Source organism: Haliotis rufescens, unplaced genomic scaffold, assembly GCF_023055435.1.
Source record: "Haliotis rufescens isolate VD_foot unplaced genomic scaffold, xgHalRufe1.0.p SCAF_2, whole genome shotgun sequence".
NCBI classification, from domain to species: domain Eukaryota; kingdom Metazoa; phylum Mollusca; class Gastropoda; order Lepetellida; family Haliotidae; genus Haliotis; species Haliotis rufescens.
In genome coordinates this window covers 13,135,508-13,161,776 of record NW_025963890.1, presented here as the reverse complement: position 1 = coordinate 13,161,776, position 26,269 = coordinate 13,135,508, and the positions used below count along the sequence as shown (strand labels likewise).

General features: G+C 39.7%; 1 protein-coding gene across 1 annotated transcript; it reads left to right on the top strand.

Moving 5' to 3' along the window:
- The first annotated feature begins 3,674 nt into the window (after nt 1–3,674).
- Nucleotides 3,675–25,621, top strand: LOC124119883. Its single transcript, XM_046482547.2, has 28 exons — nt 3,675–3,809; nt 6,420–6,476; nt 6,927–7,087; nt 7,190–7,435; nt 7,791–8,139; nt 8,384–8,639; nt 8,882–9,047; nt 9,156–9,485; nt 9,590–10,111; nt 10,300–10,643; nt 10,746–10,928; nt 11,361–11,622; nt 11,840–11,987; nt 12,400–12,657; nt 12,866–13,138; nt 13,440–13,680; nt 14,109–14,325; nt 15,195–18,116; nt 18,323–18,661; nt 19,111–19,249; nt 19,744–19,928; nt 20,043–20,314; nt 20,765–20,912; nt 22,049–22,169; nt 23,013–23,245; nt 23,620–23,892; nt 24,775–24,822; nt 25,333–25,621. Exons 1-27 carry the CDS (start codon nt 3,755–3,757, stop codon nt 24,811–24,813), a joined length of 8,739 nt encoding a protein of 2,912 aa, XP_046338503.2. The 5' UTR covers nt 3,675–3,754; the 3' UTR covers nt 24,814–24,822; nt 25,333–25,621.
- The last annotated feature ends 648 nt before the right edge of the window (nt 25,622–26,269 follow it).

The window sequence follows — 26,269 nt, the reverse complement described above, 5'->3', positions numbered from 1 at the left end:
CATAATACCAAAAAGAATCGGGGTTTCAATATTCAATGAAGTTAAAATAAACACGAAGTTGAGACTGAGCCATATGACTTATTATTTGAATAGAAGTGTGTGTAAAACTCATATTGTTTAATTCAGAAAGACTCATAGTTAATAATTGTAAACAAGGAAATGTATTGTGCCACGACATGCATGTTTTAAATGAAGCTCAAATATGCAATAATTGCTTTTCGTCTGTAGCTTGTTTACTGCCAATATTCAAAAGCATCAATATGTAATATTTAATGTAATAAAGGCTCATCACACTTAATAAAATTTGCGCATTTGTTTTAAAGACCTCACATTTACACTTCACCACAAACCGTGTATCAACCATGCCATTATACTTAAAATGCTTCGACTGAAGTAAGCATCACGAATAAATGTCATACATACACACACACAATAGTAGCTTTATTTTGCAAATAGGTGTTATGTATATTCAATTGTAAAACATCTTGTGACCCATTCCATGTCTGAGTTTGAGCAGATGTGTGTTGTAGTACCAGGATTAGTAACATGTTATATTATCATTTAGCCTTGTAAATGTATGTATATGCCAGTCTCGATGTCGGTGTGCATATTTACTCAATAAAGAAACTACAGAAGGACTGACATTATACGCCCACGTCTCGAGGTTCGTGAATTCAGAGACATTTCAGGGTGAACGGGTTGCCCAGTCGTCTACAACACCGCAATTCACTGTGCAGAGTTGTGTCCCTTTGGCGTCCTAGAAAGCAAAGATCGTGGGTTCAAATGTCGGATTCGCCCGGATTATCAGTTATATTAGAGCCACGGTCAACCTAAAAAAAATAAAGCCTAGACTTTAACCAAACAAGTGATTAATATAATGAGCGTGACAATAATCCAAGTCACTAAGCTTGACGAACCGATCCATTAAGTCGCCCTTTACCACAAACATACTAGGTTACCAGGAATTTACCCTTACCCGAATGCCTGACGAGGAACATTGCAGAACAGACAAGTTTGGTACGGTGATCATCGCGACATACAGTATGTCGTAAAATGGATTAGCGTGACATACAGTATGTCGTAAAATGGATTAAACTTGCTGAGTGCAATGCAACGTGTTCCAGATTGAAGACGTGTCATTTGTTCTGTTTCTTATCTTTTGCTCAATGCCTCCATCAGCAGCGTCATCAATTACTCAGCTCCCCTTTATCCCATCTCTGTCATCTCTGCCAGTACTTATAGTACTTCCATATGGAAACTAGTTTCGTGTTTGTAACTATCACATGATGTAACTTAATCAAGGGTATGTGATAGCCTGATGTTTAAGTGGTCTGGCTGGTCATGTTTGAGGCCCAGGTTTTATTCCCACAAGATTTACTTATTCACTCAAAACATAATCTTGTGACGACAGGGACCCTGAGGTAAACGTTGAACGTGTTTCTATTTCCTTTGATCTGTAACGTATGGAATCCTTCAAGGGACATCGTCGCGTTGAGCCCTTTGGTAAAGGTCAAACATATTTTTCAAAGCGCAACCATGCGATAACGCGACAATGTCCCTTCTTGGATTCCATAGTTTCAATTGGCGTTTCATCTTGTGGACGAAAAACCAAAGTGATGAAAATCTTAGAGATTTACCACTTTGGTGAAACCCACGATTGCGGGAATGGTGCTAACAAACCTCGGGTCATTATCAGTTGGCGAATCCAGATCATCGCATCCTGGAAAGAAATCCCGTCGCAACTCTGCTCAGCTGATTGACGACGACCGACACAAAAGTCCCCCTTGGTTTTACCAATAAACCAACATGTATTCCTAACGAATTCAACGCGTCAAACAACACAACCGTCATGTTATAAGAACTTCATACAACAGAATCTTGGGGTAAACCGGTTACACTATCGGAAAAAAGCTGAATGGAGATTAGTGCTTGAAGCATTTCCCCTTTCGAATTAACTGAAACACATTTCGTAAACGTAGACGTACATGTACTTCCAATACAAATAGAGAACATTAGTTTTGTTTACAATGTTACATATTTGATAGAATTAAACATCATTATGATGTGCCTAACTATTACAATCCCGGTGTGGATAGAATCATGAATTCTACAGTTTCGTTTGTTGTGTGTACTTATCATATTTTGTCAGTAATGACCGCCGCGGTGGTGTAGTGGCAAGAGCGGAGAGTGAAGGTCGGTGGTTGCGTCATACAAAAAGATGTTAAAAGTTGGTAATATTGTTAGCCTGCCTGGCGTTCGTCATTTAGGGGAAAACAAGGATTGGTCGACTCGGAGTCAGTATATGTGTTTGAGTATGGTATCCAAGTCAAACGGCGGCATGGATTCTACATATTGTATATTTCCGAAGAACTAGTGCAAGCAGCCACACATGCAAAGGCACACGCACACGCACACGCACACATTCACGTCGCATTTTAGTGCAATAATCTTGGAGGCGATGTTCAACCCCATTTCACCTCACCTTCTGTCAGTACTAACAATATTTGAGAACTCGATTTGATATTTATAACGGTAATTAAGGTGAAGAATGTATTTGTTCGGCCTGCAGTGTTTTGACCCTTTATTCAAAATGAAAGGACTGATGAAATGGATGAAAGTAGGTAAATCTTTTTTTCTACAAGTATGGTCCTTCAGCATCTATTTATGTCATCTTGTCACACATGTCAACGAATATTACATTAAGAATAAAACATCAATGCCCAGAACTGACTGAAATGGGGATCGGATTGATATAATGTGTGACCCTATCAACAATGTTATCCTGTTGACTGCCATGGAATGACATGGAATGGACACGGATACGTTATCTTGTGTTGCTGTAACCTTGATGCTGTCACTGAGGCGTGACGAGCGAACGCCTTTAACCCGGCCGCCCCACTTTCATAAGAAATCTCTGCTTTTCGATAGTACGATTCCGACCTTATCATGAGCTTGTGTTTATGAAAGTAGAGTAGTGATGGCCAGGTCTTCGCTGAAACGGGGGCGTTTCTTGCAAAGACAAGACATGCAAAGATATCTTAATTGGTCACCTGATAAAACACACACGGAAACCTGTGGTACAGGTCAAAATAGGGACCCCACTACATATTGCGAGAACTAATCTTAAAATTGTTACGTCAGTTTGTATCTCCATCTCGATAAGTCGATTGTGTTTTCAGCAACGATTTGTACTGTAGAAAGTTAATATTAACTTGATCGACTATTTTTCGTTTTCTTTCCTTGAATATGGAAGACTGAGAGAGTGAGTATGGCATTAAGCCACTTTTGGCAAAAATCCAACTATGTCACGGCGGAAGACAACAGAAAAGGGCTTCATACATTTAAGCCACATGGGGAATCGAACCCGGGATTTGGCGTGACGGGCAAACCACTAGGTTACCCCTACACTTTTCTTTGTGTAGGACAAAAAAGAAGTTTTATAAATTATATAAACCTCGATTTCGATATATGACAACGTAACGTTGATTATCTCATGTTTGTCAAACAGTAAATAGGGCAATCTGTACAACTTGGTCCATAAACAACGTACTTAGAGATTGGAATCGCTATTCTGTGCGTTTGTACCTGCTTATCTTGATCATATTTATCTACGCATGTCAACATATCAACACGTCAAGTGTTCCTCTATCAACTGTGTCATCACTGACTGTGATCAGTGTACACTGTGCGCAACAAACACCTTCATTCGTACAAAAGCGAGACATGCATCTGTAGCGTCATACTTGCCTGAGCAATGCTTTTCAGAAAGATTTGCGTTCTGGCGATCCTGCTTACGGGAGCACTGGCCGGTAGGTTTTCAGTTCTCATTCCTCAGTACGCGACAACGCGTAGATAATGGACAGCATATTTATAATATATGACAGTGGAGTGATGAAATAGACCTATAGCGGGGCAATCATACTCGATATATTGAGTAAGTGAAGTTAGAGTAAACAAAGTTCGAGTTAACAAAGTGTCGTTGTTTGTTGAAATAGATTTACGTTTGAAATAAGTTATACGAAAATAAGAAATAAGAATAATGGCCGATTAAAATGTTATCAGGTATTTTATACGAAATACAGTAGCGGGTAGTGTGATGGGGAAGGTGAATATATATGTTCGGATATATATTTGCCAAGTATTGGAAAACAGATAAGTGTGGACGACAACCATCCCATGCAAGAACGTTTATGTCCTTAAACCTTATGACCAAACAACACACACAAGTTTGCACGTGTCTCACGCAGTTGCGCCAAGCACGTGCGCAGGATGTCATTTCTGATTTTGACACCTCCAAGGAAGGTCGATTCATATCCGTTGACCATTATTTCTGTTCATCTTATTGAGGTAAGGAGAGGTGAAATTGGGTTTAACTTCACGTTCAATATATTGCACTTATAAAGCGATGTGCATGTACGCGTGCGTGCGTGCGTGCGTGCGTGCATGTGTGTGTGTGTTTGTAAGGCTGCTTGTACTTGTCCGGGCTAATGCCGATTTTATAGTGCTGGTCCACTGATATACAATGCAGCAGTTTAACATGAATACCCCACTCAGACAAAGGGGCGGTCGGGTAGCCTAGTGGTTAAAGCGTTCGCTCGTCACGCCGAAGACCCAGGTTCGATTCCCGACATGGGTACAATGTATGAAGCCCATTTCTGGTGTCCCCCGCCGTGATTTTGCTGGAATATTGCTAAAAGCGGCGTAAAACCATACTCACTCACTCACTCACACACTCACTCACTCACTCAGACAAAGTGTACTCACCCCGAGAGCCGATCAGTCCTCGTTTTAGCCCATTAATGCCGAGCGCCAGGCAGGGTAACAACAAGTGTCACCCTTTAAGGTCTTTTGATATGGCGCGGCCGTTGATCGGACCCCCGACCATCCGCCTTCCGGGCACATGCTCTATCCACAAGACCATGGAGGCGGTCTCAATCTTATTGATCCTGCCTATCACAAATTTTTGATTTTTTATCATTTCATTAATTGTTTGTGTATGAACTGTTGGCATGCTTGAAACTGGGCTACGAAATCGAGCCCAAACTGCGCATGAAATTGCTGCACACTTTCATCAGGCTACTGTAGTAGGAGTTATCGGTCAATCGATTAGTTTGGTTGTTTGGTTGTTTGTTTGATTTTTAAAGCCGCACCATGCAATATTCCAGTATATATCGAGTCTGGACCAAAGAATCCAGTGATTGACATCGATCCACGAAATTGTGATACGATAACATGCATCAACCAAGTAAGCGAGCCTGACCACCCGATCCTGTTAGGCGCGTCTTAAGACAAGCATAGTCGCCTTTTACGGCAAGCTTGGGTTGTTGAATACATATTCTAGCCCCGATCTTCACGGGTTTCAAACGATTAGAAATCGTGCACATGCAGCTCATCTCGACGGTCATGTATTGTGCCGCCCTTTCAAATCGCCAAACTGCCAACAGACGTCAATGGTGTACACAACATCAAAACTGGGGTAATCGTCGCTGGTCACGTGTCATGTTTTCAGATGAGGCGTGGTCGTGTCTGACGACGTCGAAATGAACGCCAAGCCAATGTCAACTTGAGACCTCATGACAGATTTGGCGGTGGATCGGTTATGGTGTGGCGTCGCATCACCCACTCAATATTGTGCAAGGAAGGGTCACTGGACAGTACTATCGAGACAACATACTGACACCCTTTGTTCTAACCGTGCATGAATCGCCAATTCTCCGCAGCAGCTCAAAGCAGCACAACATGATAAGGAGATGTGTGCGTTAAGATCATAGGCCGTCCACCACGCTGGCTGAACTTGGCCAGGCGCTTCAAGAAGAGTGGGCCAGACTCCCTCAAGTTGCCATTTGGAGACTCACATGCAGTATATGCCTTTCTTCGAACACGTGTTTGATACAACATGATTTCATTGTATACTCATTTGTTAATTTACTTCTTTTAGATGATTTGACGCCACCCATTACCACCCCTCTCGCACACCAACCACACCATATATTTTGTCTATAACCATGCTAAAAATAATATACACTGTAGCACTCTGAAAACGCACAATCAAATTAAATTCGAAATCAGAAATGACGAGGTTTTGTGCTCAAGTCCATCGCCAAACACGTCGAATGAGATGTGAACCTGTACGACCACAATGGTGTGTTTGATTATCTCATGTCTAAATACCCAGAACAACCTTGTTTGACTTTTGTGAGCATATTCACAAATATTACATTAAACCTAACACAACTTTTCAGTGTGTCAGCATAGTTGTACCTGTCTGAACAATTACATGTACTTAAAAGTTACTTCTATATTCTGAACAATCACTTGTACATTTTTCATAGCAAATAGTTACCTGTCTGATACCAAAATGCAATTGCTTGCTAAAATACGTTTGGAGTAAAATGAAAGTTTGTCATGTTTGTTTAAAGGTCTGATCAACAATCAGCGAGCAAAAGGATTCGGGAAATGTGCCAGAATATGCACAGGTGAGTTGACGTGGTATTCTTTTTGCGTAAAAGGACCAGCTTTGCCTCATAAATTAGAACACTAAGAAGGAATTGATAAACACAAATAAAATGTTGGGTAATTAATAGTTAAACTTAGGAAATATAGACTCTACCAAAAGAAACTCGCTGATGGGGTGAAAAAGGGTTTAACGACGAGTTCAAGATTATTTCACTTATTTAGCAGCCTGCATGCATACGTTTGTGTAGCTGCTTGTCCTCGTCCAGACTAATGCCAGTTTTATAGTGTTCGTTCCCTGAAATATAACGTCTCAGTTCAAAATGGATCCGAAAACTCGAGATGCGAACACGAAAACACCGGACACAAAGGTGAGATAGAGAACAGGGCCATCTGTGCTCTTTAAGCATCCATCAGATGTACATATTCATTTAGTTAAAGAAAATAGTTGCAGCAGCTTTATCTATCGCCAGATACATCCAAATTCAAATACGTTCCCGGGACGACGTATGTGTTCGATTACAACGTTCAAACGCAGACGTCCATGGAGGGAGCTACAAGCGATCGAGCGTGTCTTGGTTTCCGGGCAACTGCTGACATCGAGGTGCTGTCGAAATGCGAAATGGCTCTTAGGGTAAGTAAATTGTACATAACAAATATACATAACAACATAAAACACATCATACAAGAGTTCAAACCATTGATGACTTAACATTTTTGCATGTCCATTCCGCAGCTCCGCGATGTCAAAGTGTACCGATCTGACACCTCCTCTAACCCAATGGAAAATGTTGACGAAACTGGGGAATTCAAGAGGAATCTGGAACGATCTCCACTTCGATTCTCTTTCCAAGATGGCGTGGTAGAGGAGCTGTGTCCAGCTGAGGGTGAAACCACGTGGGTTCTCAACATCAAGAGAGGTCTTCTCACTGCTGTCCAGAACAGTATGGATAACCTGGATGGAGATCAGAGCGTCTTTGAAGTAAATATGTCAATGAAATGAAAATGTGGTGTGGTTGAACAAATATGTAGTATTTAAAAAAATAGTGTTTGTGGTGGTGTTTCTCAGAATAAAGTCAAGAACGAGTGCGTCCACATTCCTTGATTAAGATGATTGTATTAAGGGCGGTTGATGATGAAGATAACATGATGATGATAACAACGGGGCGTGATTTAAAGGTGGTGGTTATCATTATTTTGTCATTTTACGGCATTATTTGACAACTATCCATAGTGTCAGCGTGAATTCTTGATATTTTAACTTATGTACCACATGCAGTACATCAAGTAATTAATCATATATAGTACATCCTTAATAAAGACTTACGTGTTTACAGCGTGATGTCACGGGTGAATGTCATACCGACTACAAAGTGATTCGAGGCTGGTTTTCTACCACAATAAAAAAAACAAAAGATCTCCTTGGTTGCACTGATCGTAATGGTTATCACAGTTCCATCCATGGCATGCAGTACAGAGTTCCTTCAGAGATCCAGTCTCTGCCCCTCATGAAGAGTACACACGAATGTGAACAGGAACTGGACAAGAATGGACTCCTCAAGAGTGCGCTCATCCGGGAGACCCACACATTCAGACCTTTCTCCAGGGCCACCAGCGGTGCCACCACCAAAGTCCTTCAGAAACTTAACTACAAGACTCAGAGATCTGGTGTTACCACAAGACAAGGTGATCGCTCTTCTGGTTTTAGCTCTGCAGAGGAAACAATTCATGAACACAAAACGTCAACGCTTGGGAATAATCTGTTCATTATCTCGATTTTCTGCTGAAACAGATTCCATTGGGTGTAGTAGGCAAAGTAGTTGTGACAATTATGTGACAATTATATAAGCAATAGTTAACATACTAGTATATAGAACAATTATCATGTTTCATAAATGTTCCTCATGCTCGTACATACTTAATGTTCTAGATTACATAAGGAATCGGGCAGAAGTTGTGTTTGAACATGCCTTTGGCCAAGGAAACAAAGACCAACCAATGAGAGATGTTGAGAGTAAACTGCGAGAGATCTGTCAGAATACACGCGAGGATATCCGCCCCGACACCGCACGCTTATTCTCTGAGCTTGTCTACATCATCAAAAACCTGCATGGTGATGACATGAGAAGTGTCTACCAGCAAGTTAAATCTGGGGTTATCTGCACTGAAAACAGCGAGAGAGTCAAGTTTGTACTCCCCATGGCTTTTATGTCACAACATTAAAGGGACCTTTATTGTTTGCTCTACACAACTTTAATATATTTGATATTTTATCCTAATCAACAAATAATAAAATACCTGTAGAATGAGGTTGTGGAATATCCATAGTCCTCTGTGCTCATCCTCATACCACTCCTTTGGGGGTGGGTTCGTTGTAACCACTAAGCCTTCTTCCTGTTGTATAACCTTCATTCTTGATTGTTTCCAGGAGTATCTTCCTGGACTCAATACCGATGGCCAGCACAAGTGCATCTGTTGCATTCTTAAAAGACATTCTGCTGAAAAGAGAAGTCACTGGTGCACAGGCAACCATGTGGATCACATCCCTGTCTCTCATACACTACCCAACACTGAAGATGTTGCAGGACGTAAAAGTGAGCTCATAGTCACATCACAGAAAATATAATAATGGTAATCTTTCTCCCCGAAAGTACTGACCATTTTATGAATCTAATGTCAACTCTGAATCTATTTATTTGTAGGCACTTCTTGGCACACCACAGTACAGCAAGGTGGCCATGCTTCCTATCTCCACTATGGTCAACAACTATTGCAACCATCATGAAGCGTGTTCTGAGGAATCCACTATCACACATATCATCTCTACAATGGAGAAGACCATTGGTTATGGCTGCTACATCAGAGATTCTAATCTGGAGACTAGTCTTGTGGCACTTCGTGCTCTCGGAAATGCAGGCCATGTGGACAGACTGACCACTACGCTTGGCAGCTGCTTTAACAGACAAGCCAACCCAATGGAGGTCCGAGTAGCTGCCATCCAAGCCTACAGAAGACTACCATGTACTGCCGATGTAAGTTATGGAAATGTATACCAAACCCTCGACTATGATATTTGTTACATTTAAATGTCATTATTCAATAACACCATAATGTCACAACATGTTTTTCATTTCAGAGAAGTGAAGTAATGACCATCTACCAAGATTCTGATGAGGACTCCGAGCTGAGAATTGCTGCCTACTTGGCTGTCATGCAGTGTCCATCTGAAGACGCCCTCTGCAGTATTCAAAGAACTCTCGAGTCTGAGATAGCGAATGAAGTTGGGTCCTTTGTCTGGTCTCATCTGACCAACCTGATGGAAACATCCAGTCCACAGAAACAGACCATCAGGCGAATTCTGCAGGACAAAACCCTTGGAATGAATTGCGACCTCTCAAGACTGAAACATTCACGCAACTATGAAGGTTCCATCTTCATAGATAAGTTCAACGTTGGTGCCATGCTCGAGAGTAATGTCATCTTTTCAGATAAGTCCGTCATTCCTCGTTCTGCAGTGTTCAACATGACAGTAGATCTCTTTGGCAACTCTCTCAATCTCTTTGAGCTGGGTGGACGTATGGAAGGTGTGGAGTACTTGATTGAAAAATATCTCAGTCAATACACTTTCTTCAGAGACTGGCTACCAAAGAAAGAAATGGTATGTATATGAAAATAATGATTGTGAAGTTAAAGGTAAGTAGGGATATATTACACAATTAATATTTAAAATGAAGTAAATATTATATTTTACCTCTTTATCTCAATTTTATATTCCAAATTATTGCTGGTATGATGTTAAATGTTACTTCCCTCACTCACTCACTATTTATATGTTCTTAATTGTAGATTTCCGACAATTCCTCTGACATTAAAGGCGACATATACATGAAGTTCTTTGGCAATGAAATGTACTATGGTCATTTCAAAGGCGTAGATCCCATCGCTTCTGTCAAGAACTTCAACTTTCTGGACTACCTCAGCAAGATGTCCAAGAAGCATGATTACACTTTCACTCAGAGTATGATGATCTTGGACAGCAGCATGATCATCCCCACCAGCTCCGGACTCCCCCTAAATCTCAGCGTCAATGGAACAGGCACCATCGACCTTCAGGCCTCAGGGGAAGTGGATTTCCGAAACATGATGGCTTCACCAAGCAGTCTCCTCATTGATGGAATCATAAAGCCAAGGTAAGTCGTTTATATCTGAAATATTTCTTTTAATTCCGAGCCTAAGTAAGGGAAGTTATTTTTACAGTTGTACTTCATATTTATTTTGACAATCTTTTCCAGTGGATCCATTAGGATTGTTGGCACTATGAGTATGGATGCCTTTGTCACCAAAACCGGTCTTAGAGTTGTCAACACATGGCATTCCAGCACTGCCTTGAAAGGGCGTGTTGAACTCAACCGAGGAAAGATTCTTAGCGCCGACATTGACTTTCCACAGGAGAAAATGGAAATTCTGGATGTGAGGTAGGAACAACATATTATATTGAACAGAGTACACAGAATATCATTTCTCGGATTTACTCTTATACTTAATTATCTAATTTTCATATTCATAGGACGACTGGTTTTCTGATCATAAATATCTTGAAGCCAAGGTTTATATTGTAAAGAGCAAAACCTGACACTATCATAATACATCTTCAGTATTCCTTAAATGCGATTTATAAAAAAACCAAATATAAATATAGATTAGACACCTCAAAACATATTACATAAATGCTCCTTCTTCTTCAGTTCATAGATTTATATTTCCACTGGCATTCTTCAGAAGAGATTTAGAAGAGATGAATGAATATGGGTCTTGTCACTTCTATTTATGAAAACGAAACTATCCACCATCCAAAACAAAATCTTTAACATTCCGTATGGGTTAATATTTCAATCCATATTCTACAGCACAGAGTTCTTCAGCATACATGGCGATCAGGAGAAGAAACAAGACTTGGTCTCAGGAAACAGGAAGAAGCTGGAACTGTGCACAGGAGCCAGGCTTGCCACCATTACCGGCCTTGAGCTCTGTAATGCGTTCCAGTGGCCTAATGCTTCCATGGTGGATGATGCTCCATACTTCCCCTTCACAGGGCCCTTCTCCCAAAGCCTCGTTCTTTACAAGAGGGACACACACACTGGATACAAGCTCATGGCGAAACAATCAGGGGTAAGTTTGAGTTATATGCTATTAATATTGATCTACACCAAGCAATTGTTTAGATTTCAAGAAAGCAAAGACTCATATTTTGAGCCTATCAATATGATGTATGTCCAAAATGATTCTAGGAACCAATCATGGGTGCCAAGGACTCAAAGGTAGCATATACGTAAACGTCCATCATGTTTGATATGCCGAACTATCTGTTTTGATTCAATGTTTACAGGCTAAGCAGAACACGTTTGTACAGTTTATCCTGAACACACCTGGATCAAGAACTGACCGCACCACTGACGTATCATTTTCTTTGAAGAAGAAATCCAAAGATTTTGAGATGAAAGCATTGACCCCTTGGACAAAAGCAAATCTTAAAGGCAGTTTGATTTTTTAACAAATAATATTATTCATTTTAAAAACTTGTATTGCAATGATTTTGAGAAATGCTCAGTGTTAATGTGCTATGAACATACAAGATGAATTTGATCGGATGGGTTGGTCAGGCTCGTTGACGTGCTTGATACATATACTCGTATCCCAATTGCGTAGATCGATGCTCATGATGTCAATCTCTGGATTGTCTGCTCCAGATTTGATTATTTACAGACCGCCGTCATATAGCTGGAATGGGTACCTGAGTGCGATATGAAATAAATATACAAACAAACAAACAACACTGATATTCCTCGATATGCATGTCTATAGTTTGAGATAGTTACAGAAACAAAATTGATTTGAAAAGATTAAGATTGTTATGTGTATTGTAATAATGTACGTATTATACCACAGGTTCAATGACATTTGAGAAGAAAAATATTGGCTTGCAAGGACATTTGACTGTTGATAAATCAACAGAATATATTGTCATCAGTGAAGTTGGTATAAAGAGAAAAAGATCATCTATAACCTATATTCCTCGACTGGAGATCAGACGTCCAAGTGCAAAGGTCATCCTGCTCAGTGGAACAGTAGAGGTTGAAGCAAACAAGAAAGCCAGTGTTGAGTTAACGCTCAAAGGGTTAACAAAGAATGCAGTGAGCTTTAAATGCAAGTAGAATCTTCAAAATCACTACCCTTTCATTAGTATGCTAACAGTTTACCATAATAGAACACATGAAACAATCATAGGTCTTACAGTACGTTCCTAACCTTGACATTCTCTAAGGATGTTTTATTGAGTTGTAGCATATCTGTACCAGAACACACACTATACTATGATAATGAGGGTTACTTCTACATCAATTTCTTTGTACAGCCTCCTTGATGAACTCTAAAATTGAGAAGAGTCTAAAGGGTACCTTCAGCCTCGCACCAAAGCAGGACTACGTTCTCGAGGCTGGCTGGATGTACCAGAAAAGTGGCAGGAAGAAGTCAGTCATCAAGGTCATCCCTACACTGATGGTGAAGACCCCAAAACTTGAGCTTGTCTCACTCAAGGGGGAATGGGAATATAAGGAGAGCAAATCACTTCAGGGAGGAGTAACTTTGGATGTTCACAAGCTTCTAAGAAAGCCAATTACTCTTCAATGTGAGCATCATGGTCTATTGTCAAATCATAGTATATGGTTGATATTTCACATATCCCAACAGAAAAACTTGACAGTCATAATATACATCAACGTCACTCATTTTTGATATTCAGCAGCACTGACAATAGAGGCAACTGCATTTGTATATGTTGATCTGAATACTACGTGTAACTGTTTATTTTGTTTAGAAAATAGTGCAAATATAAGGCAAGATGTATAATTAATACATTCTAAATATGTACGTACTCTATATACTTAATGACAAGTTCGCAGAAGTCTAAGATTAGATGTTTTTAACAGGTGATATGTACGAAATATCTGGTAAAAAGACAAAACACTCGGCAAAGGTAATAGTGAGATCTGAATTCCTGGATGCCAAGGTCACAGGCAATATGGAAGGTACGAAGAAAACAGTCAACCCTACCATCATCCTGGAGTATAAACTTCCCAAAACCTATAGCGGATGGAACAACAAACATACGTTCTGGTCAAAGCTTGCAGATCACAACACAAAAAGTCGCTGGAAGTATATGTTCCATATGTAAGTGAAAGCATAGGTATACCTTCCTACTGTCTCATGGGGAAAGTCCCAAGTTTAGTAAGACACATTTTCAATAACGTTTATGACAAACGCATTTAAGCTGAACTTCATAATCTGTCGTCATTTGATCGGTTGTCTGTTCTCGGTAGTAGACATGTACCTCGGCCTCTGAGCCTGATTCGCGGCAGTAATCTGAAAGGATTGAATGATCATGCGTGATGACTTGGTGATGGCTTGTCATCGTACCCTGACGGCCTCGAACGTTGCTTGTTAATTGAACCACTGATTTGTCTAGTTCAGACAGTGTTATTTACAGGCCACCAAGATAAATGGCTGGAATATTGCTGATAGCGGTACAACAAATATGTCATGTATACAGTATTTGTGTTACAGGAAAGTCTTTACGTTTATGCTTTTTTCTTACACAGGGGCTATACGAACAAACAGCACCCAAATCTGAACGTATTTCTGAAAAGTGACCTCTCACACAGCACGAGACATACCAAAGCAGATGTCACAGTAAAGTATGGGATGAAGATTGGAAACCCCGACAGACACATCACGGGATCTGCGTCAGTAGACCATCATTTGAACAAAAGGGCAATGAATATCAAATACAAACTCAAGACTGGGATTGGTCCAATGGTAAGACAACTTATGGCTGATCAGTGATCATTCTTTACCATGACACTGATGAATGCTTGATTCTGATTGGACTCTCGAGAAATTAGTAGACGGCATAGCGTCAAATAGAGGAAATACAGTAGTTTGATATCGGATGTTTGGGCGTTGGCTAGGCTGCAACCTGAAGGGCTCGGTTCAAAATTAAAATAAGGTGGTATCTACTCTACAGTGTGACTGCATCAAATTTCAAAACACCTAATTACAGTTGGCTAGCTAGTTAAAGTTGACAGGATAAAAATACACTAACTCTTGATGAGAAAGTCGTTAAATTGTTCCAATGTTGAAATATTCTTATATTCCAAGATTGTAGAAACAAATCTTAAGAATTGTTCTCAAATATATGTGACTTTTTGTCCACGGCGAAACTGTTATGACCCTGCAGACCCTTCTTTTAAGCTAGGGTACCATAAATAGAGGGTTGGTCAGGCTGTCAGTGTAGATGGATTGTAATAGCTCCCTGTGTAACAGGTATCAGTGGGTGTCCACTCATCTTATAACGACTTTTTATATCTAACCCGTGTCATATTTATTTTTCTAATGTTAAAGAAAGTATTGTATGACATTTGATCAAAATGTATTTAGTTACATAAAAATGAATTATAAAAATGAAATGTGTGCTATACCTCTATTCATAGCAATATCTAACTTCCAAGATCTGAGTATGTTGACACATTTGGATGCCAGTCAAACCATGTGTTGGAGATTAACCAGACTTAAAGTAATATTTGGCTCCATGCCAGTCAAACCATGTGTTGGAGATAAACTAGACATAAAGTAATATTTGGCTCCCTGCAAAAATCAAGTTACTGAATTTACTTATTGTATTTCAGGATGTCAGTTTCGACATTCAAGGTAAATACAATTCAAACTCGCACACAATGGGATCTGAACTTGCAGCAAACTACAGGAAACATACAGGTGGTTCCTTGAAGAATGAAACAGTATCTACTTCGGTTGAGTGTGGGTTCACCAGAAACGCAAAAGAGACCACGGCACTTGTTGTAATCAAGACACCGCTTCACCAATTGAAATATCTAAATGCTGAAGTAAGCCTTGATTATGAGACAAAGAAGGCTTCTTTAGTTGGATCATTTTCCTCGGGACGTAAAGAAAATAAGATCACATATGCAGCTGAGTTAAAGATGCCATCAAATACACATACTGGGTTGGAATTGTCAGCCATTGGAGTATTGTCATCCCCATCCAACGGTGACAGGGTGTATGAATTATATCTTCACCATGTTGGAGGCATTGTCGATTTTAAAACGAAAGGAAGCATATCATATGATGAGAGGAAACAAATAAAAGGAGCAATTTCATTCTTATACAACGACCTAGCTCACATCGATTTTGAGGGTGAGATGACAACACCTTTCGAAGGATATGAAAACAACACTGTCAAGTATCAGCATTCATTTGGCAAATCTGAAGCTGCTTTGACTGCTGAAGCCATTTATGGTTTCAACCAAAGGGCTTTGTTCAGCTTCAGTCTTGCAAATTTGACAATCGTTAGACTAGCTATAACACTGAAGACTACAGCTGGAAACAACGTAGTATCGTTTACCTATACTGGTCCTTTAAACAACAGTCAAAGCCAAACTGAAATAAAAATGTTTGGATATTCGAATTTAGTGCAGATTGTCTACAAACATGGACATAAAATGAGAGTGCTATTTACATCGAATAACAAGAGTATGCAACTACTTAAGGTGTCTTTGAACTTTGAAATAACCCCAACAACACTCAATACCAGTGCTTTATACACATTGGAAGATTCTACCTTTGAAGGTATGGTTGTTGGTGTCAAAGAAGGAGACAGAACGAAAGTGGTTCTGAAATTTAGAACACCATTCCAAGATTTACGTCAAACAGGACTATCTTACCAACATTACAAAGACTGGAGAAATGTATATGCAACACTGCGTTACATGGATGCCAAAAATATAACATTCAGCATGACCAACAATGTAACCAGACAGAGATCACCCTCTGGTTACAAAAGGCGGTATTGTGTAAGTTTGATAGAACTCACGACACCATTTAGAAATTTTGAAATATTTTCATATCGTTTTGATGGACTTGTTTTGAGAGACAAAGTGTATGGGAATACAACATTCATGTATGGAAACCACAAGCAAATTACAATAGACTCTATCTTGACTAAAAGAGATCCAGTTGATCCATCGGTAACACTTCTTGTAAAAACCCCATTTGAAAAATATAGAACAAGTAAAATAGTATTTAGTGGTCTCAGAAACGGATCATATTACTATGGGAAAATGGACATAAGAATTGATGACATGGTGATTACACTGTATTCAACCGCTAAAAAGGACGGGAAAGAGGGGAATATGACCTTCCACACCAATTTCCATGGATATGAATTTATGGAAGGAACCTTTAAAATTACAGAAGTTAATCGAGTATTTAATGCCATCAGCACTTTCAAGCTAAATAATGAAACAGTAGGAACTGAGTTTGTATTTGCCTGGAAGGATGATTTTCATACACATCTGACAATTTTTACTCCTGCTGAGAACTTCACAAACATTGGGTTTACATTTGATCACACAACAGAAAGTAGAAAACATTCAGTTGGAGAACTAGACATTCGCTACAGAGACGACAATGTCATCACATTTAGATTTACGTTATTTCCTCGAGTAAATGAAAGCCGATCAGTGAAAGCTGAACTGATAACTCCAATTACTGGTTATGAAAGCCAACACATTCTCTTTACTGGTCGTTGTAAGAGTTACAAGATTTTCAAGAATAAAATAACGTTCGAAAACAGTAAAGGGGAACAACTGACTCTAAGTTCAGATTTTGCTTTGGATTCATTTATTGACATAAATTTATATTTCAAATCTAAAGAAAAGAAGGGTCGAGATCTTGTAAACCTTTCATTTAGAAATCCCTCCATACGAAATGTTACTCTCAAAGTTGAGACAAAGGTGCCTTTGGTAGGTTTTGGTTATCGAGTTTTGATTTATCATCACTTTATTGTTGATGGACGTCTTAAGGCTGCTCTTAAGTTAGAAAGTAATGGGAGTAAATACATTGCTACTAATATTTATAGTACATTCAGCACAAACCAATTCCATGGAAGCGTAGTTATTGACTCAGATGTTTATACTTTTCGCAACATTACAGTTGTGGTCTCCAAAGAAGGAGTCTTAGAAAATTTGAGAGCAAAAGGTTTAATTATGGTATCTGAATCGACATATGAGTCATCACTCACACATGTTCTGATTCCTGGAAAACTACGAAAACTTAATGGAGTAATGGTGATCAACTGCGACAGAAACAATCCTGAAAGCAACGTTGAGCTCCAAGCAAAACTGATGGACAGAAGCAGACAGTCTCTTTTGAACAAGGACCTGATATTGAAGCTTATCCGTCCATCCCGTACTGTTGGTATCATTGGAAATGTCCTCAGTTCACAGCTCCAGACAAAGAGTCATGGAGAATTCATTTGGAATGAAGCGGCTGGTCACAAACTTTTCTATGATGTGAATGTTAAGGACCGTAGCAAGACGTTTGATAGCTCCCTCAAAGTGGGATCCCCTCTGAGAAGTCTCCAAATGGATGGGTCTTACAGTCAGACAGGTTCAAGCCAAACTGTGGATGGAGCCTTCTCCTGGGATGCAGACAAAGATGACACAAAGAAGATTGCCATGAAAGCAATCTTCACACCGGATGACAAAAACAACCAGGCAGATCTCTCTCTCAGACTTCCTTCCATTGGCAAGGTGAGAAAAGCATGCCACTTATTCTATGTACTGATAATTTGATATGGAATCAACATGCTAGATAAAGTTTGTTTTGAATGTATTCAAATTGATGCTTTGATCTTATTATCAAGAGGAAATGTCATCGTAAAGAGTACACATAAATGCTCTATAGCCTCAATAAGAACATATTCTGTGATGTTCTGTTTGTTGTTAATAATCTTCAGAACCTCCAGCTTGAGACGGCAATGTTGCTGAATGATGGCAGGACTGTCTTCAATGGAAAAACACAAGTGTCCTACTCCAGTGACTCCCGAAAGACCCTCACCCTCACATCTCGAATGGACGACATTTCCTATGGCTATGGTAACACCAACTACAGTTTTGTGTTTGGCATAAGCCACCCACACACAGATATGGACATCCAACTTACATCCCACATCGGTAGCTCCAGTGAGAAAGTATCTGCTGGAATGGATATTGCCTACCTGACAGCATGGAGAGAAAGAAAGAACTTTGCTGTCGAAGGAGAGTTGAACACAGCAATGCAAATGTTAAAGCTAAAAGTGAGTACACCATTTTCTGGTCCATCTTGATATGGATGAAAGAAATGCTGACACTTGTTGATTGATATATACAGGGTGCGAAAAACAAGCACATGGATGTACTGCACTAAATAGCCACGAAAAAATTCTAATTTAAACACTCCTGCTGTACGACGTGATATTGCTAGTATAAGGTGATATTGAATAACTTGTACCTTGTAAGTTCCCGTGTCCGTTCATGTGAACAAATGAATTGTGTTTCATGTGTGTTTGTGACGGGTGCCGCCGGTGGAGCTGGATACACGAACTTTTCGCGAACACCTGGTATTACCTCTATATGATAGTGATTTATAAACACAAGCCCTTGATATAGTCGGACTCGTACAATCGTTTTAATATGAAAAGAGTATGATGGCTTTTATTTACAGGTATATTCATCCACGTTACATCTTATGCATGGTTTGTTGTAGATGCAGTGTCCAATTAAGCAGTTGGAAGCCTCTGTTGAAATGGGAGAGAACCCCTTCAATATAGTGATCAACAACAGGACACTAGCCACTGGACTGATATCTTGGAAGGCGGTGGAGCTTGAAACGCGTTTTGATCTAGGTAGTCTGTGGTTTCTCTTTTAAAACAACTACTAAATAAGTCACCAAACCAAACATGAGTTTGTCAGATACAAACCTACAAGATCTACGATGTAAACGTCTTTATTATGAGAAACACACATCATTTTCTTGTTGATGCTGAATCAAGTCTTTGAATTTCATATAGAAAAGATACACATAAGGAAGAGGTTTTATGGATATCAACTTCTTAATTATGAGGAACACTATGAGTGGCATTTGAAGTGATACATAAAAGGAAGAGAAATTATGGATGTCAACTTCTTTATTATGAGGAACACTATCAATGGCATTTAGACGAGATACACAAAAGGAAGAGAATTTATGAATGCCATTCAAAGACTTGAAACTACTACAAAAATATATCAATATCCCATCTGACCTTAAATATGACTAGCAGTAATATGTGTGCAAATATCAAACAAACTGTGTGTGTGTGAAATGTATAATAAAGCTCATTCGCTCACTCACTAATAGATAACCCTGGAACGAGTCTACACGGGGATGCCAGATATGTGAACTCCAGATATGTACAGGCTGAGGTTTATCATCGGGAGGATTCAAATCCTGTATCTGACAACATAGTTGCCCTCAGACTCAACACATCATGTCTTCTCCATGCCAGGATATCCTGGAGGCCACAGATGATCGCCGATGTTCAGGTATGAAACACTCAGGAACGTTTTAAAGTGCTTACATATGTGAACATATTGAAAGTTACATACATGTGAAGGCGCTATATAAACTCGCCAATAAGAATGATTTGTGTTTAACAGGCTTACTTGACTAAGATAGTTGAAAGGAATGGACAAAATGCAAAGACCACTTTAGACTCTGTGTACGAGTCTATAGGAGAGGAATTGTCAGGCAAGTACCATCGGATTACACAAGCAACCAAGGAGGAACTGTTTCCCTACCTAAACCTACTGGAGTCAGAAATGGCTATCATAGAGAAACAGCTGGACTCTATCAGGAGGGATATCAGGAGCATGTACAAACGTAATGACTTCTACATGGCAGACATGGGAGACTATTCTGAATCGGCAGAGTAAGTATATGAGCAATTACCAATTCCAGAGAATATGTAACTCTTCAGCCTTCCTTGAGCTATGTTTTTCATCCGGTATGGATTCCAGGTTAGAATAGGTCCCCATCAACCTGTACTGGTCATAAGGGGCTACCTAATCGATTCTGAAGCGGCAGAGTAAGTACATAAGCAATTATCAATTCCAGTGACCATAAACGGTATAAGGATCTAAACCAAACAATAAATAAAGAAGTTGGTGTCCATAAAGTGTGTCTACTTAGTCATCCATCAACTTCTCAACTTCTAAGTAATGCCTATCAAACAATTCCAGAGAACATGTAATTCTTCATCCTTCCTTGGGGCACGGTTGGCCAAGTCATGATATCGATCAAAGTATTCATACAACTGGAATATTGCCGAGTGCGGTGATCAACGACGAACAAATAAAATCTATGCTTTTATCGTTTGCAGGAAGATGTACAAACACCTTGTAAAGACCTTTTTCAGAAGATTCTTTCGAGGCACTAGATCCATGTCAGAACACCTACAGCATGCCAACAACTGGAACGTGAAAGAGTTCTATAACCACCTCTTGAACGACTGGGTTGTCCTTGCAAAGGTATCCTGCAGAAATGTGTTTCTTCAACGTCAGTTAACATTTCCTCTCACACAAAGCAAGTGAATTCAAATAACTCCAGTCGGAGTTAAGTTGTAGCAATATCACGAGGGGGACATGTGGTCTTATGAGTCCCGCGTTAGGTTTAATACCAAGAGCGATGTGTCTTAATTTGATGTTGATGCCTTTGTAAAATTTAAATTGTAAATTTTAGAAACTAGATTTGAAAATAATTGTACCTTTGAATATCAACGCGCTTGGATTTTGTAAAGAGATTAGATATTTTTTTCAGCTATCTGAATCTATGAGCCTGAATTGTTTTAAAGGAAAACACCTTGCAGTAAAGTTATTTTTGTAGCAGGCAATTTCTATTTTTTCAACGGCCTGAAGCATGTGATATTTCACTCGACACATGGAATATCCTATTTATTTTATACATTTTGTGCAGTTGTCTTCCGGAAATTTATTTTTTATCACTACAAATGTAAAACCGACAGGTAAATTCTCCCCACCTAACACGCATGGACGTTTCACCACTCCTTGTAATTGCAACTTAAAAAGTAGTTCTGAGTTTGGAAAATCTTAAATAAATACAAACCAAAATCAAAATACAAAATCAACTTTAAAGCTTCGAGACCGCTGTTGGAAGCGAAGGAATACACGCTGGCCAAGTGATGAAAATGGCACATCGGGAAACGACCAGTCTCGACTGACAAGTTAAATGAGAGGTTTACTGTATATTACGAAATATTTACGAGACAAAATAACAAATGGCAAGAAGCTATATGAACTCCACAAATGACCATCTGTCGTCATTTTGCCTTGTCAATGTGGAGCTAACGTGAAAAGAAAGTCAACAGTTTGTGTACGGGCCAGACACATACGATAACGGGAGACAGTTTGCGCGGAGGTAGCTCTTTTATGACACATAGTTCTGTCAAAGCATTATGTTCACTGCAGTGAAATATGAAGTGGTATGTTCACTGCAATGAAAATATAACTTTTTTCAACTTCTTTCACTGTGAAGTATATAATAAGACTATAAATTTCACATTATCAACACTACAAGATAATCGTCTTAAATGCCCCTATCTGTTTCGTCTTGTTGAAGCACAACACGTGCTTTGCTTGGTTTTCAGGAGAAAGTGGACACAACAGTTGAAGATGCTGTAGAGATCATCTCAAGTTTAGATGACATGATCCAAAACATGTGGGACATCTATCAGCACCACTACAACATTGTGCAGATGAAAGCTACCAGTAAGTTGTATTACAATACTGTCAATGTGGGGCTTCTATTTGAAACAAAACAGGATTTTGTTGTTCAGATACAAGACGTCCGCAGTGAGAGGTTTGGAATATCAATTTTTCACAAATCGGTGTTTTAAGTGGTTCTTAAAGTGCAAGTACCACGTGCCATCATTTGACCACTCCCACCCTGAGAACTGGCAAGCGAGGCAACAGATTTGAACCTCCGTGCAGAATGACCGAAGTGACAGACCCATGTTGAGTTCTGGTTCATAGGAAAAGGGACAATAACGTATTAATAAAAAAAAATGTTTTGGGAATAAAGTAAATATTTGCGTTAGGAATATTAATATTTTCAAAGGAAACAGCGACATTTATGTAAGTAACATTTGTTATGAATCTCACATCTACGCCCCTTTTGCTATCTCGGCTGGTCACACAACCTGCCCTGCGCCACAAGGCCACTGCGCAACAGAACGTTACGGCAAACTCCTACTGTGCTATAAAATGAAAAGGTCAGATGTGACATTGCCAGATATAGGTGTAAATATAGAGGTAATCGGCGCGGCCGATTGTTTTTCAAACTAACCGCCACTATCTGTAGCCTCTACGATCACCCGAAATAGTTGTAGTGGTCGAAACGATCCCAACAATACATTCCTTGAAATTTGAATCCTCCACAAACGGTTTCTGTGAGTGAAGGGACACCATAAAGTTTGGGGCGAGTCTAGTTGGTTTGGCATTTGCTACCCCCACCTTGTCTTCTCGTTTTAGGCTGACTTTAATTAACAATGAAGCCTGATTTGAGTAAATATATTATATTACATTTACGAAACGTTGTATGTGTATTCCTAGCGACAGTAGACAAGATCATGGACCTACCACACATCGTAGACAGCAAGCTTGAGATATCTAATTCTATATCTCCCTACATGGACCGCCTCTACAGTACCACAGTGAAGACGTACGGCAGCTTCAAGGATTTGCTCATGAATTCGGGAGACATGATTAGTTCTCATCTGATAAATGCTGAGCAACGAAGCGATTTACAGATGCTGTTCTCTTTCACTAACAATATATATCAAGAAGTAAGTCTTTTTCATGGGTGAGTTAACACTCTCGTGCAGTTACAAATGTTTTGTATGTGTTCGGGAACCTTCGAATTCTGTACGAACAACAAATTTGTTATACTTCGTTTCCACTTGTCCTTATTTCATTTTTATTGTATGATAAATTTTTTGTAATCCAGATTTAAAGTTGCTTTGACTGTACTGTTCTCATCTTTTAGCACAAATTTTCTATTCTTATGGAAATAGTGTTTGTCGCTGTTCTTTGACTATGGGGACCGTCATTGTTTACCAAAGACTTGAAGTGCTGTGATTGCTTTCTGAAACGGGATCATGGGGTTGCATGATTACTGGTATACATCTTGCAAAATTGGTTTTGTTTGTGTTACTTGAAGGGCGAATCCATCCTGGAGGAGCACCTGCAGAAAATCCCGAACCTAGTCAATCGGGAGTTGACGAACTACACACGTGATGCTCTCACAATGTATAACCCCCAAATCACTGTCTGGGACCCAGAACATGGAGAGATCCAGATAGAATTATGCCTGCCAATACCCCTTCGGTCTCTGGACAGATTACCCGATGTCCAGCCGTATGTCCAGAATGCAAAAGCAACGGTCAGCAAATACATCCCAGACAGGACTTCTCTCAAGAGATGGTACAAGAAAGTACGTCAAAATCATTGATGTTAATACATTGTAGAAGAGACGGGACAGCCTCCATAGTCTAGTGGATAGAGCGTCTGCCAAGTCGGGGGATCAATCCCCGGGCTGTTCATGCTAAAAGACGCTAAAAGATGGTACTTGTTCGTTCGCCCGGTATAAGGGGATAAAACAAGGACTGGTCAGCTCCGAGTACATATACCGTGTCTAAGTCGGGGTCTATGTTAAATTGTGGCATGGTGTCTCAGTGGTTTATTTGTATGAAACCATCATTAGTTCAGGCTAGTACAAGCAGCCACTCACACAAACACACACACACACACACACTCTCTCTCTCTCTCTCTCTCTCTCTCTCTCTCTCTCTCTCTCTCTCTCTCTCTCTCACACACACACACAAACACGCGCACACACACACCACGCACATGCATGTACATCTCTATATTAGTGCAATAACCACGCACTTCAATTCACCTCATCACAACTCTCAGTGGTGGCCGAGATGTCAAAGGCTCAGCAATTTTTTGTACTGAGATATGTCTTTTAGGCGTGCCAGCTGCAGAAGTCTATGATCGTGGCTTCAAATCCTGGTTCTTGGTTTGTCAGAATCATACCTGTTTCACCACTGTGGTAAACTGACACGTACATCACTTCGAATGCGGTCTATCCTCCCACATCAATCTGACACGCCATGATATAACTGAAACATTGATTAAAGTGGCGTTAAGCCAACTCACACTCTCACTCTGAGCATCAGTATTATCATTCGGACATTAAAGAAGTTATAATCAAAACTTCAAAATGTGTAAAATACGGGTATCAGAATGCAATATCTTTTAATACCTTTGTTGTGCCAAATAGTGGTGATACCTATTTCTTACTCGATTTCAGTATTCGGCGTGGCGGTCTAATAGAACAAATGGACGTTGAACGTTTGATGTAAGTATATAGCTTATATGTAAATCTATTTGAGGTAACTATATATTCTGTTAAGCGAAGAAGAGTAAAAAACGGTTGGTCATTAGTAGGATCTGTTGGTGGTACTTTAAGTATACCAACACTATTTAATCTGTTAAATCACACAGGTTGGCACGTTTTCTCGCAATAATTCAACTTCCAAATTGTATTGAAAGAAAACACTACTATCGACACCTGACAACTATTTGACTCCTGATAAGTACAATTATTTAAAAAGAATCTCTCGATGAAAAGATACATTTTTGCTGATGCTAAAAGCAAGTTTATAGATATAATTTGATCTTTAGCTTGACGCGAAGTTGATGTGTAAGCCATCCTGTGACAGGCCTACTCATATGAGTCACACAACAATCCATGTCTAACATGAATAAAGCTTTGAGCCTGGGTTTCAGCTCAGGACTATTTAATATGATATTGTTTTTTTATAAAGAATGTTTCGATACTTAACTGTTAAACATGTTTCTATTTCAGACCAGTGGATGGACAAGGAACTGATGTGTATCAACTTTGCTTCTGAAACCTTTTTTCACGCCTACTGCTCAAAGCAAATGTTCTATGTGAACAACATATATTATGCAATCATTCATGTTGGTTCAAGACAATCTTGTTTTTATTTAGTTACGTTATATATGTCAAATGTGTTTAATTGGTGAAAAGAAATCTGGTAGAATAGTGATGTTTTCTAATATACACAGTAAAAAAAGTGTTGCACCCCCTATACTTTTTCATGGAGGGGTGTTTTGAAAGGGTGTAAAGATAACCGAATTAATATTATAACCAGGATTTCGTGTATACCAACAAACTAGTGTATTGTCTATACAATGAACTTAAATGGGGTATTCCATGACCTTATGGCATGTAATAATCTCATGCTGAACTTTTACGAAAAATGAACGAACAACGAAGACGCATTAAGTATGGTGACATCTCAATAATTTTTAGTGACCAAATTCATCCAATAGGGTAAGAATGTCATATGGAGATTTGACGAACACAGTAAGTCAATATCGAGAACTTCCACCAAGCACTTGGATCACAGCTTGAAGTCTTCGTCTCATACTCCTCACCAGACGTTGGAATCGCTCCATGGGCAGCTGCTGCCACTCCTCGTGTAATGCTGCTTCCAATTCACGCAAGTTCTGTGGAGGAGGGTCCCGACGATAAATCAGGCGTCCCAAAATGTCCCATACATGTTCCAGAGGATTCAGATCTGGACTCATTGCTGGCCATGGAATCTGCGTCAGAGCATTGTTGTGGATAACCTGGGTCACAGCTCGTGAACGATGTGGTCCGGCATTGTCATCCGTGAATATCGGTCTGGTGGCCAGTGGATGATTGTCAAAATGGGGCACCACAACTGGATTCAGCACCTCTTGGATGTAGCGCTCCCCTGTCAAGTTGCCTCGTA

Bases quoted from the DNA above. Each gene is read 5' to 3' on its own strand.
- LOC124119883 (XM_046482547.2), top strand. From the start codon at position 3,755: ATGCTTTTCAGAAAGATTTGCGTTCTGGCGATCCTGCTTACGGGAGCA. The intron at 8,640-8,881 runs GTTTGTACTCCC...GATTGTTTCCAG, and splicing joins GAAAACAGCGAGAGAGTCAA to GAGTATCTTCCTGGACTCAA. The intron at 12,658-12,865 runs GCAAGTAGAATC...TTCTTTGTACAG, and splicing joins GAATGCAGTGAGCTTTAAAT to CCTCCTTGATGAACTCTAAA.